This window comes from Sceloporus undulatus, chromosome 8 (genome assembly GCF_019175285.1).
Source record: "Sceloporus undulatus isolate JIND9_A2432 ecotype Alabama chromosome 8, SceUnd_v1.1, whole genome shotgun sequence".
NCBI classification, from domain to species: Eukaryota; Metazoa; Chordata; class Lepidosauria; order Squamata; family Phrynosomatidae; genus Sceloporus; species Sceloporus undulatus.
The window spans coordinates 4235483-4252734 of NC_056529.1; the positions used below are offsets into that span (position 1 = coordinate 4235483).

A 17252-nucleotide genomic window follows, 5' to 3' on the forward strand; every position below is an offset into this window, starting at 1 on the left:
TAATTGTACTTCAGCAGTTGTAATATAAACAAGGCCATAGCAATTGCACACAGAGTGTGTACACATAACCGATTTAAAGCTTGGAGTTGGGAACATAACTTTCTTTCTTCATCAATCCTCTTTTGTTGTTGCATTGGGCAACACTGGAAATTCTATAGGCCTTGCCTCCAACTGCTTTTTCAGCTCAGTTATTAGTTAAACATCAACAGAGTAGATAGCTTCTGTTTTTCACCTTTTCAGGTTAGTTGTGCAACACAAGGGGAAAATCGACACACCTGATGTTGGGAGGGAGGGGATTCGACATACTGTGCTTGGGTTCACAGCATTAGCGACATTAGTCTGATAGAGTTTATCCAGTGAATAGTCCAGAAAAATCATGTAATTACATGAAACAATTTCACACGACGTCACACAAAACCTGCCATTGAAGTGGTCAGAAAGAAGGATTAATGCACATCTTTTTACTTTCAGGATTTTAGCGACAATGCATTTTCAATACTATTTTATTTGCGCAATTGTGTGTGATAATTGTGCAATTACTCGCCATTTTCACTGTATTTGCAGGATGCTTTAAGTATGTTTTAATCTCTCTTTAATGCCAAAATTAGCCCCAGTGTGATAAACTCCATAGTCTATATGCCATGACATTTTCCTAGCATGGGTATACGTTTCACATTATGGTTCAAATGAATGGGAAAGTAGTTAGTTTCCTACACAGACAGGCAGCAAGTTTAGTTAATTTGCTTGAGGCTTAGATTGACAATGCATACATTTTTGAAAGACTGGGAAGATTCCAGTCGGAGAGGCCTTTTGGTTTGTTTTGATCTAGGTTAAGATGTGGGAATCATTCAGCTTAATGCGAAGATTTGTTAGATTGCAGTTCTCAGCAGCCACAGCCAGCAGAGCCCATGGAAGTTGCAATCCAGCATCATCTGGGGACCATATGCCTTAGAACTGTTTCTGAGTTGACAGGTTGGAAACCAATTATGAAATTATTATTATTATTGGCTATAGTTTATAATGTTGTTTACTAGGCCTACAAAAACGAACATGGCAACGAAAGGGGTGTGGGAATGTGCTTGTCAGTAGCCTACTTAATGGCATGAGTTCATTGTCTTCAGTGACAAATATGTCTGCGAAGGAACGGAGGTGGCGATGATTCTCTCAGCCCAGAAAAACTCACTGTTGTCTCAATTGCTTGCTTGGTGTTGACTCATGTCATGCTCATCTGCCTCGTGCTGATGCAAACAACAGGCAGCGACAAGGCTGCATAAGCCAGGCCTTTCAGTTGTACATCGTAAACCAAGGCACTCAACCTGAATAACCAGACCGACACTTGGAGAGAAGGGGAAAATGCGTTGTTGATTTGTGAAATTCAGTTTTCAGATCAGCTGTGTGCAATGGCTGTGGTATGTAGGTAACCTACATGCTTCTTATTAACAATATTTGCTATCTGATAGTCTGACTCATTTGTTACTAAGCATGTTCCTCACACACAGTCTGTTTTGTTTTACGAACACCATTCTAGGACTAGCTCAAGTTCATGCGTGTCCCATACTAAAATTCCTCTCATAAAGTTTCTTTTGTCTTGGAGATGCTAAAATTTAAGAGGAGTAGGAGGGGTTCATCATCATCATCATCATCATCATCATCATCATCATCATCATATGATCCTAATATTATGACATGCTGAAGCCATCCATATTCCAGCAGTGCGCTAGCTCCCAGAGCGTGCCATTAAATTTGTTCTTCCTAAAAATAAAAGAACTTTCCAAGCTCCGGTTAAAGCTGCTGCTTGTAATATTCACAAAGATTTTTATAAGTGTGAAAGGCATGCCTGTATGGAGTTCATCACACAAAGGAGATCTGGAGCTTATCCTATGAATGTCCTGGAAATATAGTGTAATTACGTGAAACAATTTCACACAATGTTGTGGAAAACCTGTCATTAAAGTGGTCACTAAGAAACATTAATGCACATCTTTTTTACTTTCGGGATTTCAGCGACAGTGCATTTCCAATATCACTTTATTTGCTCAGGTGTGTGTGATAATTATTCATGCAATTACTTGCCATTTTTGCTTCATTGTCGGGATGCTTTAAATGAGCTTTAATCCCTCTTTAATGCCGAAATGATCCCCAGTGTGCTAAACTCCTATGATGGGCTGGCTGGCTTACAAAGGTGACACTGCACATTATTCTGTCCTCGTGCTGCTGCAGTTCAGTTGGCATTATATACACTCCCTGCCTGCATTGCTGTTGTGATTATTGGGTTGTTTGTGGGTTATCCATTCCTCACCACATCATCACTATGCATTTAAAAGTGAACATTGCTCACACACTTCTGCCTGTCAGGAAGATCTGAAACTAAAGTCCTCTGCAGACATGAAATAGTTACAGCTCCATGTTAAACAGCCTGGGGAAATTTTTTGGTCTCTTTCAGTAGCCAATAAAGGAGGAGTTTGACAATGCAACTAACTGAGAACAACCAGATGGCTCAAGACTGCTGCAGATCACTTTGCTAGAGAGCTTCTTCTGAACACATGAAAATGGTCAGTCCAGTGAATTCAGTGCTCCTGTTTCTTTGAGGTAGGTTTTCAGTGCTTAAAAGCCTGTATTCTCTTCCTTTCCTCTTCGCTGCTATTTACAGCGGGAACCAGTTTGAATGACAGTGCAACTCCAGTAAGAATTGCTTATTGCTTAATGGTGTTTTGGATGCTTTTAATAATAGAGATAATGTGTAAAGTATGAAGCGCCAAAAAATCTGCAAAATATTGATTTCACCAGATTGTTGTTGCTGTTGTGTGCCTTCAAGTTGTTCGGACTTATGGCAACCCTAAGGCTTCCCTATGGCAGGGTATTCTAGGGCTGAGAGAGTGGGTTTCCGTGGCTGAGCAAGGAATCAAACCTTGGTCTCGAGTCATAGGCCCTTATCAGATGAGTGTGGAACTGGGGGTCTTCTGCACTGGGCGGTTCGAATTCACGTTATTTCGCACAATACCATCATACCTGGGAGTCCCTCCGCATTGGCAGGATTCAAATTGGCCCCGTCCCGCATTAACGCGAGTGCCTTCAGTGACAGAATGTTTTTCACACCAGTGCTCAACATGAGGATTGGCCGATTCGTATCGGCCCCCTCGCACATGCTCAGTGGTGCCCTGCATGGGTTGCGACCTTAAACGCTTCCGGGTGAAAGGGGAGGTCCCGTCATGACAGCCCGGTAAACAGCTGGAGAGCCAGCTCATGCACATTAACAATCGCGATACACACGTGCCCATTACTGTTTCCTCTCTACATTCCTGCTTGGTTTTAATGTTACCATGACCTTCCCTTGCAACAAATTAGCAATGCCCGGTTCTACGTGTGTGTGTGTGTGTGTGTGGTGGTAAATGGGTAAAAATGTAACATTGTGTTGCACATTGTAGCTCTCCCTCGGAAAGCAAGTGCAAGCCTCGCTCCATCTGTCTCTGGAATATAAACCATGCACATGTGCCGCTCAAAAAAAAAATTGTTTGGCATTTAGAAAAGGTGGGGGGGGGTTGCCTGAAATGAGCTCCGTTCATGACCTGATTTTTTCCTCCTGCAAGGGAAGGAGATGCCCAGCGACAGAGGGCTTTGGGCAGGGGATGCAGGGAAAAGAGGCTCCTAAAGAATGCCTTCCCTTGCTCCTTCTGCCCAGGGCTCTTTCCTCCTCCCCCTCCCCTCCGATGAGGGAGAGGAATCCTTGCCCTTCCAGGCAGGGAAGAGGCGCGGGGGGCAACGGGAATCGCGGTTCCAGCAGCCTCCTCCTCTCCTCCTCCCGGCTTGGGAGCCAGCCTGGGCTGCATCCCAAGCCCGGGAGGAGGAGGAGGAGGCTCTGGAGACCGCGATTCCAGCGGCCCCCGCGCCTCTTCCCGCCGGATGCAGCCTAGGCTGGTCTCCAAGCCGGGAGGAGGAGGAGGAGGCTGCTGGAACGCGATTCCAGCGGCCCCCCGCGCCTCTTCCTTGCCTGGGATGCAGCCTAGGCTGGCTCCCAAGCCGGAGGGGAGGAGAGGCTGCTGGAACCGCCGGACCCACCGGAAGTAAAAATTGGAATCTGGGGTTTGCGATGGAATTCAGGACTGGGTAGTCACAACCAGACCCATTCGCACTGAGATCGAACAGAGCCCCAATCCAGGATATCGCCAATCCCCTTATCAGCGCACTGGCCAACACGCTCCAAAAAGAGGAGCCAGTACGCATTCAGTTCGGCAGCTCGCGCATTCACGTGAGTGTGGATTGGGCCATTCGAATGCTGGTATGATGGTATTGTGCGAAATAACGTGAATTCGAACCACCCTGTGCGGAAGACCCCAGTTCCTCATCTGATAAGGGCCATAGTCCCATGTTCAAACCACTACAGCATGCTGTCCCTCTTCCCCTGAGAGGCAGCGGCTTAATAGTTTGCAAGGTTTAGTGACTTTAGGATGTATGTTTCAGACATAAGCGATGCATAAAAATAAAACGATGCAGCAGAAGTTCTTGAAATGGATTGGATGATGGTATGCCATAGCCTCTCTTCAACTTGGTGCATTCCAGATGTGTAGACTATAGCTACCATCATCCCCCCAAAGTGTAAGGATGCAAGGTTTGCAATGTTGAAATCTACTTGTCTATCTCTGAGTCAACCCCATTTGAAGATTTCCTTGCTGTTGTATATGACTGCATTTTAAAACTCATTATTCATTGGTGTTTTATGCAAAGAGATGTAATATTCAGAAGAAGAACAGTCCTTGGTTAAAAGAATGAGGATCTGTTGAAAAGATCAACCCAACCTACCCTACAATCTCTGACTGGATCTGAACTAGACCCAGTGAAATGTTTCTATATTTTGCAAAGCCATTTAAATCGTATTGTACAACACTATCTTTTCAGTTACTTGTTATGTCCCATCCTGAGCTGTTAGGAGCAGAAAGATGGGATAAAACATGTGAAAGATAAGGGACAGTATTGTGTGACTGGAGAGGAAAATTGGTAGCGCTGGTAGGAAAGTTTAGTCATCTGATATTGTGCAAACTCTTCTAAAAGAAGAAACCTTGCAAAACATCCTGGTTTTCTCTGAACTTGGAAACATGACCACTTCTTTTCTTTTTATTACACTGTTCATAAATCTCCAGTAGGCAGGATCAATGGCCATGAAGGCTGGAGGAGAGTAAAATTTGAAGTCCCAAAGTTTTCCCAAGCTTTGCTGTGAACACAACTTGGCAAACATAACCCCAGCATTGTTTCTGTAACTCCTCTAATAGTAATAAATAATAAGCCACCTGTGTCAATGAGGAGGCATTCTGTATGAAATGTGTTGGGCTGGAGACATTACCTATGTGTAATTATGTGTGGGATGTTAGAACAAAGTCATGGCGGCATCTTTGTTCCTTCGAAGGTACCTTTCATATTTGTTTTCTCCTAGTATGTTGACATGATGTCACTCAACTCCCTGTCTATTTTTGGAACATCATCCCTCATTTATCAGTGCGATCTCTTACTCATCTCCAATGGTATTGTGTGGGAGTTTATTGTTCTGTTCCATGATGGCACGCCTCTGGTTCTACACTCCCAGTCTTCAAGGAATGCTTTACCTTCTCTAATGAGGCGCCCAGTTTCATTTGGGTTACTGGGTCCCAGTGTACACTTCAACAAATGATATGCATACTCCTCAACTGTGTTCCAGTTTGGCAAAGACAGCTCCACTTAATCTTCTGTTGTTCCGCCTCTTCAGCTGCTATTAAAATGTCTCAGTTTCTCTCTCCTCCTTCTTTCTTTGCCCTCAGCCTACTTCACCTACTTACAAACAGAGTTCAAAATGCAAAGGTAGTTTGCCCTCCATTTACTCAGTGGACTCTTTCCCTTCCCAGGAAGCTCAGGCAAAAGCAAACTGCTGCAGCCTCTTCTAGATTTGTCATCAATAACGTTTGCCATTCGGATCACATTCTGATGTTGCTTGGCCCTTCTCTTTCAGGTCTCCTTGCTACACGTCACAAGATGGCATCCAATCTGATACCCATCATTTCCCAAAAGGATCTGGAGAGCATTTCCCTAATGAAGACAGGATTTGGCTTTGCTCTCAAAGCCTTCCATGCGCCTGAGAATACGGATGTTTCTCTGAAGCTCTTGACAAGTCAGAATACAACAGAGAGGTAAGTTTCCAGTTTCCTGGCTTGCTTTGTTAAAGGGGTCAAATGGGTAATTTCTTGTTGTTGTATGCTTGCTCTCACTGATGAAGTGTCTTGGCTTCAAGCTTCAAATCCAGTTTGATATTGCCTTTATAAAACAACAACAAGCATGTAAATGGTGATTGCATAGAAATGTTAGGGTGATGTAACACAAACAGCCAAGGTGATGCAATGTGTTATGAACAATAGTACTTTAGCTTAAACCGATGTTGATTTTCCCACCTCTGTATGTCAATAATATTTGGCATACAGTCAATGTTCTCCTTGCTTTGTAGCATCCATGAAGATTGAGGAAGTCTTGAATTAACCATATTTCCCATTTCATCCCAACTGCAAGTTCATTTTGCTGCCGTGACTGATATTGCAGTCCATCTAAAACTGTCATTGTAAATTGGTTCTCATTTTCATTCCATGCAGAGAACTGAAGGCACTTCTTCAAGAGGTGGCCAGCACTCGATGCATGCAGTGTGAGAGGCTCCTGCCTGCCCTTGGCATCTGCCAGTTCCAGGGTTTTCTTGGCGTCGTCACAGAATGGATACACAACGGCTCTCTCGATTTGCTCATCCATGAGGTATGCATGAGAAAGAGGAGGGGGGGGGCATCTGCACCATAGCAATAATGCGGTTTGGCACCACTTTAAGTGCTGTTGCTCCATCCTAGGGAGTCCTAGGATTTGAGGTTTTACCAATGCCAATGGCGCCTCACATTGGACAGATCCAAAGATACCTAAACATAAATTAATTAATGCAATTTGACACCATTTCTGGCTGGTGTAACCCACTCACATTAGCCAGAAAAAATAAGTCAGACTTTGGTTTACTACTGTATGTAGTACTGTTTTAATCTATGATGTACACGACCTCAGGCCTTAGAGAGGGATGGATAAGTAATGATGATGATGATGGTGATGATGTTATTGTCATTAGAACCTAACCAGAGTGATTTGTATTTTTGTTTTTCTTTCAGCATGAACTCTGCCCAGAATTGCCTTTCCCTCTTTCTATGAGAATCTTGTCAGATGTGTCCGAGGGCCTGAATTATTTGCACTCATTGGAGCCTCCCATACTTCACTACAGTCTTAAGCCTTCCAATGTTCTCATAGATCTGGAGTATAGAGCTAAGGTGGGACCCTTGGAATATGTCCTGTTTCACTCATTTTCCTTTTAATTTACAATATAACAGACCTGTAACTTGAGTGAAGAAGAGGATATGATAAAAGAAATTCATTTACAAAGGACCACTACAACTTTGGTGTCCTCTGGAAACCTGGGATTTGTAGGTCCCTGTAGAATCTAGGCTCTAATGCTGCTTCCCAAAGCACAAATCCCATGATTCCATAGGGTTCAGCCATGACAGTTGAAGTGGTACCCAAGTGATTGTGTAGCATGAAAGAGAACCTACCTAAAGGCATATGCCTTTCCTTAAAATGGCACCTCCTTCTTGCAGATATCAGATTATGGCTTTGCCACTTGGAGAAGGCGGCAAATACCTTCACTCTTGCAGAGCTGCAATGACAAAAGTGGTTGGGATTTGCTTTACTTTGCACCAGAAATACTTCAAGGTGGCAGCTTCTCACCGGAAGGTGACATGTACAGGTGAGTTTCTCTTTCAAATCAGAGTTGCGTCCTTTGAGACTTCTGTTTTGTTTGCTCATTTATTTATGGCATGTATACGGCGGTCCCATAACATAAAATTCCCAGGTTGGGTTACAGTAAGCATGCAGAAATTATTTAAATGTAAAGTAAAACAAACCCAGAACATAAACCCGCCGCCAACATAAAAGGCGACAGCGAATCGAAATTTGCTCCCAAATGAAATGCAAAATGTAAACTTTAGATACGAACATTTGTAAGCTTTTGCAAAGACTGGAATAGGAATGCTGTCAAAGAGGAGAAATGGAGGTGGATTTTGTTTAAAGTTTTATTTTTGGACTTGTGAACTTGGTAGTTTATATAAGAGATATTCTGAACTAATACGTGCCTCTTTTTTCAATATTTGTGGCTAGCTTTGGAATGATGTGTTGGGAAAACCTAAGCAGACAGAAGCCCTTGAGAGGTAGGCATCTGTGTGCCTTTCGTCCTCTTTCCCCTTAACTTTTTACAACGTTCTCTTTGTAACATCCTTCTTTCTGACTTGATCCTTTCCAGGAAATAATCATCCTTGAATCTTTCCCCCCCTTGCTATTACATAAAGGAACATATGTAAGAGTGCTTCAGAGTCTTTAAAATAAGGGTTCTTTCAGAATACTCCATTCTATTTCCCAATTTTCCTTCTTAAACTTTTCAGCCAGTCCTCAGTGGATTTTCTTGAAGGCTATAATTCCGTAAACACTTATTGAATGCAACAGGATATCTTAACACACATTGTGGAATAAACATGCCACTATATTGAGTCCCTATATAGATAAAAATAATAATAATAACAACAACATGCTCAATAGCAGATTGCTCTACATTGTAGCTCTACTTTTGTCCTTTTGGTCGACCGTCTGTGGCATCTTGCTTCTTGCTTTTGCTCTTCCTCTGCTTGTAACTGCTAGGCAATAAGAGCACCTTGCATCATTTCTTGTAAATGCATCTTATAGGTAACTATCTGTGATGCAACCACATTACTGCACCTGTCCTCCTATTTGTGCCAGGCATCAATAATCATCTGGATTAGGCTGGCACCTGCCTTCTGAGAAACTTTCCCTGACAAACAGCAGTGTAGGTGTTGCATCTTTGGCACACTTAATTCTCTTGGAGCCTTGAACAAACATTGGCCAGGTTCCCACTTTTTCTGGCAGCCGGAGGAAAAAAGGCTGCCTAGTGACCATGAAGGAAGTAAGGCACTGGAGCAATAGGCTACTGTGGGAACTGACCGTTTTTGCCTGCTTGTCCTTAACGCTGCTGGGACTGGAATAGCATAGTGAATCAATAGGATATGTCTGCTACCTCGAGAGAGATAAGAGCCGATGCCAAAAACAGATGGAAAAGGAAAAGAAACTGCCCTTGTTTTCAGTTCTGTGCTGCCCTCTTGTGTGCTTTCTTTGGAAATATCATTTACATGCGCAGTTTGGTTGATTTGTATCATTGGGTGCATCTTCTATGGCTATAGAAACAATGCAGTTTGACACCACTTTGAATGCTGTAGCTCCATCTTGGGATTTGTAATTTTACAAGGTCTCTAGCCTTCTGTGCCAAAGAGTGCTAGTGCCTTACAAAACTGCAAATCCCCGAATTCTGTTGGATGAAGCCTTGTTAGTTAAAGTGGTGTCAACCTGCATTATTTCTCCAGTGTAGGTGCACACCACAATCAGCACTGACAACGTTCATAAAGGGATGTGTGTTTTCTTTTCCTACTGCAGGCAAGAAAACTTTGCTTGAAGCTGTGACCGCAGTCTGCAGCGGAGTGCGTCCTGAGATTGAATCAGCATTCGTAGCAAATGACTTGCCACATCGTAACAAGTTGGTGCAGCTCATTGCTTTATGCTGGCACCACGAACCCCTTAACAGGCCATGTGCTGCAGGTAATAACAACAGCAATAATGTTTATTTATAACACCCTTTTCACCAAAGGATGGAACAACCAGTCACAACAGCGAGAAGAGTGTTTCCCATCCCACTACCACGGAGTCTGCAAATCCTGACTAATAAAATGGACTTACAACCTCCATTGTTTTATCTGTAACTTTACATGTTTGGTTGTTGCTGCTTCTGTTGTTTCTCCTGCAGTGGTCTGGCTTAGACATAATATAAAAGATCCATTTGTCTGCATGACTCCATGTTTACATACCACAGAAGTGTGATACCCTGCATTTTCTGAGGTTCATTGCTTGCATAGTATGTAAATACATTGTTAGTAAGAGCCATGTCAGTGGAAATCTATGCATGTCTGGACCCCTGTAGAAGCAACCTGAGAAGCAGCAGCATTGTATGAGCAAAAACAACATGCAAACAGGAGGGGGCTTTGTATCCTAAATGAGACTGAAAACAAAGATTTGCGCTTGTACATGTACATACAGATTAAGATGGTTTGTGCATGTTTTCATTTACAGAATGTGCAACACTCCTACAGACTATTCTTAGCACATTCAGAAAGGAGACAGTTTCTGATGCGATATATAACTTGATCCATGCAAAGGTGAGTTACGATCAGTTGTCACTTGCTCATTGTGCTTTGCAAAGCTACAGCAGAAAGCTCAGCTGCAAAATGTCACAACAAGTAAAGCTGGCATGATTACTCTTGAGCTTTGCAGTTTGCAATAATGTTTGGTGACTTATGATGATCAAGTTGGAAGTGTAACAGCACTCTGCTTGGAAAGCGATAAATGCCTCAGGGTAGGCATTAGTAAAAGTGATTCATAGCTTTAGTGACCTGCAATGATCACCCTCTTTCTCTACCTATCCTGGCCCTTCTGTGATGTAAACTCATATGTTTCCATTCCTTTTCTCATCGCAGACCTCTCTCAGACCTTCCCTATGGATATAGCAAGATTAGAATAGCCGTTTTTGCTTTCTTCTTCAGCTATGTTCTAAATGTTGATATAGGTAGTTCATGATCTGTACCACAGACTGCAGCTGGTCTAGTTTTGGCCACAAGAATAGAGCTTCTCTATCTTCTTCTTCTGATTATATAGTCTATCTGATTTTGTGTTGACCATCTTGTGATTTCCATGTGCATAGTCTCCTTTTTGGCTGCATGAAGAAAGTGTTTGCAATGAAAAGGTTGTTGGCCGGGCAAAATTCGATCAATTGTTCTGCTCTGTTTCTTGCACTTAATGCAAATTCTTCCTACTGTTTTTGATTCTTCTTTGTTGCCTACTTTGAAGTCCTGTGTTGGTGTGTTGTTGTCAATTTCTTCCTGGACTTATTTGTAGAAACCATGAACAATGGCTTCCTCTGTGGTTGGCACATATAACTGAGTATGGTAATATTCACAGGGATTCCCTGCAGCCTTATTGACATAATTCGGTCTGATTTTGTGTTGTATCCTTTGACTGCTTTCGCTATATCCCTTGCTAGAATGAACACTATCTGGTTTCTTCCTGTCTTTTCATTTCCTGAGAAGTACACCATGTACTCATGCTTTACGTCTCTCTTTCAGGACTGTGCAATAAATGCCGCCAAAGGCCCAGTTACTCATGTCCTTGTAAAAGACCCACAAAATTTGGAGGTGAGCATAGGCGCACTTTTAAGTCACGCCACTGGTTGCTTCAGCTTATTATTGCCTATGCCGACTTCTGGTGGCTCCTCAGTGTTTCAAACACTGAGTAGTTTCTAACTGTACTTTCTCACTGTTTGTTTCAGATCATCTGCACTGAGAACAACAACAGGCACAACAAGGAGATTAACCTAAAAGCACAGATTTTGTCAAATGTTGGTCCCCAGATTGGTACAAGAGGGCCAGTCAATGAAGATCAAACACTCCTTGCCAGGAGTCATCCTTATCATGGCACAACAGTAAGAAGAGGTGATGTTTTAATTTGATTTTAAATTCATTAAAATGGGTGGTGATAGGACATTTCTTTGAGGACCATGGTGAGGCAAAGTGCCTTCTGTGTCATGTCCCAATCTTTCTTGGGTTTGTTGCTATGTAACTTCAAGTTCTTTCAGCGTATGGCAACCCTAAGGTGAACCTATCTTGGGGCTTTTTTGGCAAGATGTGGTCAGATCGGGTTTTGTCTTTGTCTTCTTCAATGGGTTCCTATGACTGAGCAGGGAGTTGAACCCAGGTCTCCTGGAGTCCTATTCCAACACTCAAACCACTGGCTTTCATTGGCAAGATTTCCTCCAAGGAGGTTTGCCGTTGTCTTCCTCTCAGGCTGAGAGAGCAGGGCATACCCAAAGTCACCTAGGCTGCATCCACTCTGCAGAAGTAACCCACTTTAACTGCCATGGCTCAATGCTATGGAATTCTGGGAACTGTAGTTCTGTAAGACCTTTAGCCTTCTGTGTTATAGAGCTCTGGTGCCGCCACAAACTGCAATTCCCAGAATTTCATGGCACTGAGTCATGGAAGGTAAAGTGGTGTCAAATTAGATTACTTCTCCAGTGCAGATGCAGCCCTAGTTGATTTACATGGCTGAGCAGGGATTTGAATCCAGATCTCTCAGAGTCCTAGTCCAGCATGCAAATCACTGCACCATGCTGGCTCTTCTGTCTTGGATAGAGCTGGGGAAAGTTATTCTTGGTCTATAGTTCCCTAAAGTAACTTCTGAAAACTCTGGTCTCAGGGGAGCCTCCACATCAGTAATTTCATTTATAGCCTTTATGTCCTGTCTTCATGGAAGGTCTTTATTTAAAAATGCAACAGCAAGCATCTAATTGCCTTCCCCTGAGGCTGAGAGAGTGTGACTTGCGCAAGGTCATCCAGTGGGTTTCATGGCTGAATTGGGAATCAAACCCTGGTCTCCAAAGTCGTAGTCTAAAACTCGAACCACTACGCCACACATTCTCTCACCATAATAGGATTCACCCCCAATAGATCTCCATTCCAGCTCTGCTGCTAATATTTTAGTTAGATGTGTTTTTAATAAACTAGCATGAGGAGTACAGAGTATCGGATGGTAGCCAGAAAAGTATTCCCAAAGCAGAATGGCCGACGTAGCTTATAGCCAAAAGGCCAAAAGCATCATGCAACATCCTTCCTCTGCATGGCTACTGAGTGCTCATCTTTACTTGGCTCTTGGTCTGAGGAAGAAGAAATGTCTGTCAGCAGGAGTGAACCCAGTCAAAGTCTATATAGGTATACAGCCAAAAGCTGGATGTAGCTGAAATCTGGCTGGCTTGTCCCACAGCATTGTTTTCCTAAGCGAATCCCCAATCTATCCGCAGGATGCAAAACAAGTCTGAACAAACAAGTCTAAAGTGTGAAGGTCATCTTAAGAGTTGCTTCCCATATGACTTCTCCCTGGTTCAGATTTTAAGACATGTCGGGAGGGCCTGGAAACTGGGCAAACAAGCACACCTTTTTGTAAAGGTGCACACACACACACACACACACACACACACACAAAAGTGCATTAAAAAAATTAAGGCACCGGTACAATTTAATTCTTTTTTAACTTTTGTAATTAAATTTCTATAGAAACTGATTCCAGAGACTAACACGGCTATATCTTTCAATGCTGTAATTAATGTTTTAGTTATACCTTTTACAAACTATGGTAAACTGCCTTGAATCCCAATTTGGGAGAAAGGTGAGATATAAATCCAATAGGTAAGTAAATATATATATATATATATATATATATATATATATATATATATATATAAAGTTCATCCAGAAAATCTCTTTAAAACAAGCTTAATAAGCGTATTGGGAGAACACACAGAGACATCATACTACTTTCCTTCATTCATGCAAGTAGAGAGTGTACCAAGCAGATTTTGAAGCGATCGAATGGCATTATTTTAGTGGTAGAGCAAGTAACTTTTTGTAGGTAACTGTTAAAGTTATTTTTAGAAGGCATTTTGAGAGATGTTTTGATGGCCAATTCTTCCCTTATTCACCCTTGGCTCTTTCTTTCTTTCTTTCTTTCTTTCTTTCTTTCTGGTCTTCATTTCTGCAGGTCACCCAGTCTGCAACAGCAAAGGATCCAGATCGCCTCCACATTCCTTATCCACCTTTCTCATGCCTGATTCAAGCGCAAGTGACAGAAGTACCTTTCCCTTTTGCGAAGAGTCAGAGGACAGGCAGAAGCCACTGCCAAAACCAGCACAGGATCCTGGTTGCAGTCTAACATACAACAGCCAACAGAACAGTTGGTCAGAAAACAGGTCAACAGGTGAGATCATCTTCATCTCTTCTTAAGCTTGAGTGAGAACTGGAATAGGGAATTCTATTCTGAATTGAGGCATTCACCATTGGCTCCTCCACTAAACATGGCTGGAGGAGATAGGTCAAAGGAAGTAGCACCATGCAAAGTTAAACCCAGTGGCCGTTGGTGAATTCCACATCAGCAGAATAATGAATCTGACTTTAAAGGAGTCACCCAAGGTGCTTGGACCTATTTGGGGGATTAGGAAGGGGCATAGCTGGGGAAGAGGCAGCATGGTGTAGTGGTCTTAGTGTTGAATCCTGGAGACCAGGATTTAAATCCTTACTCAGGCACTTAAACCTTGGTCTCCAGAGTCTTAGGACTCATTCCCACTTATAGATAAATCAGTGTGCGGTCCGAATCGATGGGTCGATTCGACATTGGATCGTGGATTACACTACACTTGCCCCGATTGCATTTTCTGTTATTTTCTGGCATCACAATAACCCACTTGTGGATTGCATTCACAAATGAATCGATTCAAAATGATTTGCTAAATTTGAATTGATTCCAAACCGCTTGAGGTTCACACTTGTGTTGAATCGATGTGATGAAAAAGACGCGGGGAAAATCAGAATCAAAAAGACGCAGGTTAAATGGGTCTGGCGCATGGCCCCCCTCACCGAATCACTTCAGCGAATCGCTTTAAGTGGGAACCAGGGTTGTTTGAACCAGTTCAAACCAAATTGCGATCCAGTTTCAAAACAACCACTACACTAGGATTTAAATCCTTACTTAGACGGATATGCTTAGGGCAGTCACACACTCGCTGCCTCAGAATGACTAAATTCCCTTGAAGAAATTTTGCTATGGAGAGGGTCACCATAAATCAATAGTGAACTAGGAGGAGCATAGCAACAACTGCACAACATGGCTGATGGGCAGCTATGTAGAAGTTATGACCCTTTGCAGGCAGTTATAACATTTCTCCCACCTCACCCCCCCAAAAAAGCACAGGCTATGGCCAAAAGTTACTTAGGGATTGTTCCCCCCCCCAATCCTCTGTGCATCAGGATCCTGCTATAAACAGAAGAGCTGTTCCATCCTGGCCTGTGAGCGAGTAACCATCCTCAACTGTATGACCGAAGGACGCCTGAACCATATCTTGGATGTCCTGCGCTCTCAACAGCTCTTATCCAGGGCCGACTACGAGACGATCACCTCCTTTCCCACTTTGACCGCCCGAACCCGTGCTATGCTGGACACTTGCCTTAGCCTTGGCGAAAAGGCTGCCCAGACCGCGGTGTCTGTATTGTCTACTAGCAAATGCAGTCCTTTGCTACGAAGCATCCAGGAAAATTATGCTGTGAATTAAACCATTTAGCTCATGGCATTATTTAAAATGCAAGATGCCACTGTGAACTGGTAATTTGCAACAGGATTTTTGTTTTATTGCGGCTCTGTTGCATTGCATCTGCTCAGTGACTTTTATCCTCTTAGAGAAGGAACGTGAGTCAGATTATGGCATTGAGCTGCCCAGTGCCTGCAGTAATAACTTCAATAACCTTTTGGTATTGATGGCCATGCAGTTGGATGCTTGACCTGTTGGTATCGTGGCACAGCTCTGGTCAAGTTTCAGGTCGTAACTATCTGGGCAAAAGAGGACAGACTTTGGTGCAGCCCTTGTTTTCAAACTGTTTGACACAGGAATTGCTGAGCCTTGGCAAAGAGAACAGAAAAGGCATTTAAGGGGTCCTGTTGCTGCAATGAAGCTGGAAGAAAAGCCTGCAGAGGTGAACACAGAGGTGGGATTGTTTAGTGTTGCACACATTTTGAATGTGCATTGCAAATGTAGATGAGCGAGGAGCATATGTATCACAGGTGGAGGTGTGCATGTACCTTTTGTGTCACAGTTTGTATGTGAAACACTGTAATTCCATAACAAGATGGCATAGTACAACTGTTACAGAACTCTATGACTATAAAGTTATTTTGCATCTCCTCAGTGTAAGATCTTAGACTATGTTTTGCTACTTACACCCTTAAATCTGGGTAATGTGAAGTTAAGAGGTTCTGAAATAACATTTGCCCAAGCAAAAGATGATGGGGTTTTTTGGAAGTAACTTTACTATTCAAGTTAATGCTAGTTGTTATATTTAAGTCATTTCCAATATATGGCAACCCTAAGGCGACATTGGCAAAAAAAATTTCAGAAGGGGTTTTCCTTTGCCTTCCTCTACCAAACATTATTGCTTGTGCCTTCAGGAACAAAACAGCAGCTGAGGAAGGGATGCTTTTCAATGGGACATTTGACTGGGACCAGGATGGGAAGCAGGGGACAGTCAAGTCAGGGAAAAATGTCTAGTGCTGGACACTATTGACAAAGCTTGGAAACATTTCTCCCCCAGCTGCAAAACCCAGAAAGAGAGTGACTGCTGGCAGGGAAAATTCTGGAAGTTGTATCCCCCCAAAAGAAACTTTCCCTCCATCTTCTTTAAATAGCATACTTCAAACTTTGCCCTTCTGTCTCTCAGCCACTGTGCTATGTTGCTAATCCCTTTCAAAAGGTGCAAAAGTCCCAGGTTCTGTCTCTGGCATTTCCAAATAAGTCTGGGAAAAGAGTCGCTGGAGATTAGGTGCATCGATGGTTAGACCAAGTAAAAGATAACTTCTAATGTGTTAGAAATGCTGGGCACTGAACCGATGATCTTCAACATGCAATACATATCCCTGTGTTCTCAGCCTCTTCCAGATGGTTTGAGATCATTAAATTGTGATATAACCATGGAGTAAAGTGGAAGGGAAACAGTTGTTCCCTCGACTTGTGATTCAGGCTGGATGATATACTGATTTTCAGTTTCTCTAGGTTTCCAAAATACTGTCCAGTTCCCAAGCAGAGCATCAAATGAAACTGGTTGCAAAAGACCAACATTGCCACTGATTTGGAAGTGGGTGCATGTTTATTTTCCTACCTAATGCGAGTGTGTTGTAAGAACCCAAATTGCATCAGACAAAAAGTAGGTTTACATCTTATCATGGTGCCTGAGACGATAGGTTGTTGCATTATGCACACGCAAATACACACAGTGAACAATTTTGCTGTAATTTACCAGTTAAGATGCAAAAGGTTCTCAAGCACTTACTTAACGGCGCCATTAAATTGCAGCACTAACAACTTCACTCTGGGAGTTTGTGGGCAACCCAGTTTGAGGATCAGTTAAGCATTTATGATGCTCTCTGTGAAGTTTTGGATCTTGCACAGTATCAGTGATTTCCTTCAGCACCTGGATTGTGTAAAACTCACTGAGGCTGGTTGATATTAT

The 17252-nt window shown here is 42.8% G+C and overlaps 1 protein-coding gene across 1 annotated transcript; it reads left to right on the top strand.

Moving 5' to 3' along the window:
- Positions 1 to 1348: 1348 nt before the first annotated feature.
- Positions 1349 to 15931, top strand: LOC121914514 (receptor-interacting serine/threonine-protein kinase 2-like). The gene is made up of 13 exons (XM_042437991.1): positions 1349 to 1409; positions 2444 to 2589; positions 5975 to 6152; positions 6606 to 6759; positions 7155 to 7310; positions 7635 to 7783; positions 8194 to 8243; positions 9535 to 9696; positions 10225 to 10310; positions 11274 to 11342; positions 11477 to 11639; positions 13741 to 13956; positions 15003 to 15931. Exons 3-13 carry the CDS (start codon positions 5998 to 6000, stop codon positions 15302 to 15304), a joined length of 1662 nt encoding a protein of 553 aa, XP_042293925.1. The 5' UTR covers positions 1349 to 1409; positions 2444 to 2589; positions 5975 to 5997; the 3' UTR covers positions 15305 to 15931.
- The last annotated feature ends 1321 nt before the right edge of the window (positions 15932 to 17252 follow it).

Coding starts and splice junctions, on each gene's coding strand:
- LOC121914514 (XM_042437991.1), top strand. CDS start 5,998: ATGGCATCCAATCTGATACCCATCATTTCCCAAAAGGATCTGGAGAGC. Junction 7,311..7,634: donor ATCTGGAGTATAGAGCTAAG/GTGGGACCCTTG, acceptor TCCTTCTTGCAG/ATATCAGATTATGGCTTTGC. Junction 9,697..10,224: donor TAACAGGCCATGTGCTGCAG/GTAATAACAACA, acceptor TTTCATTTACAG/AATGTGCAACACTCCTACAG.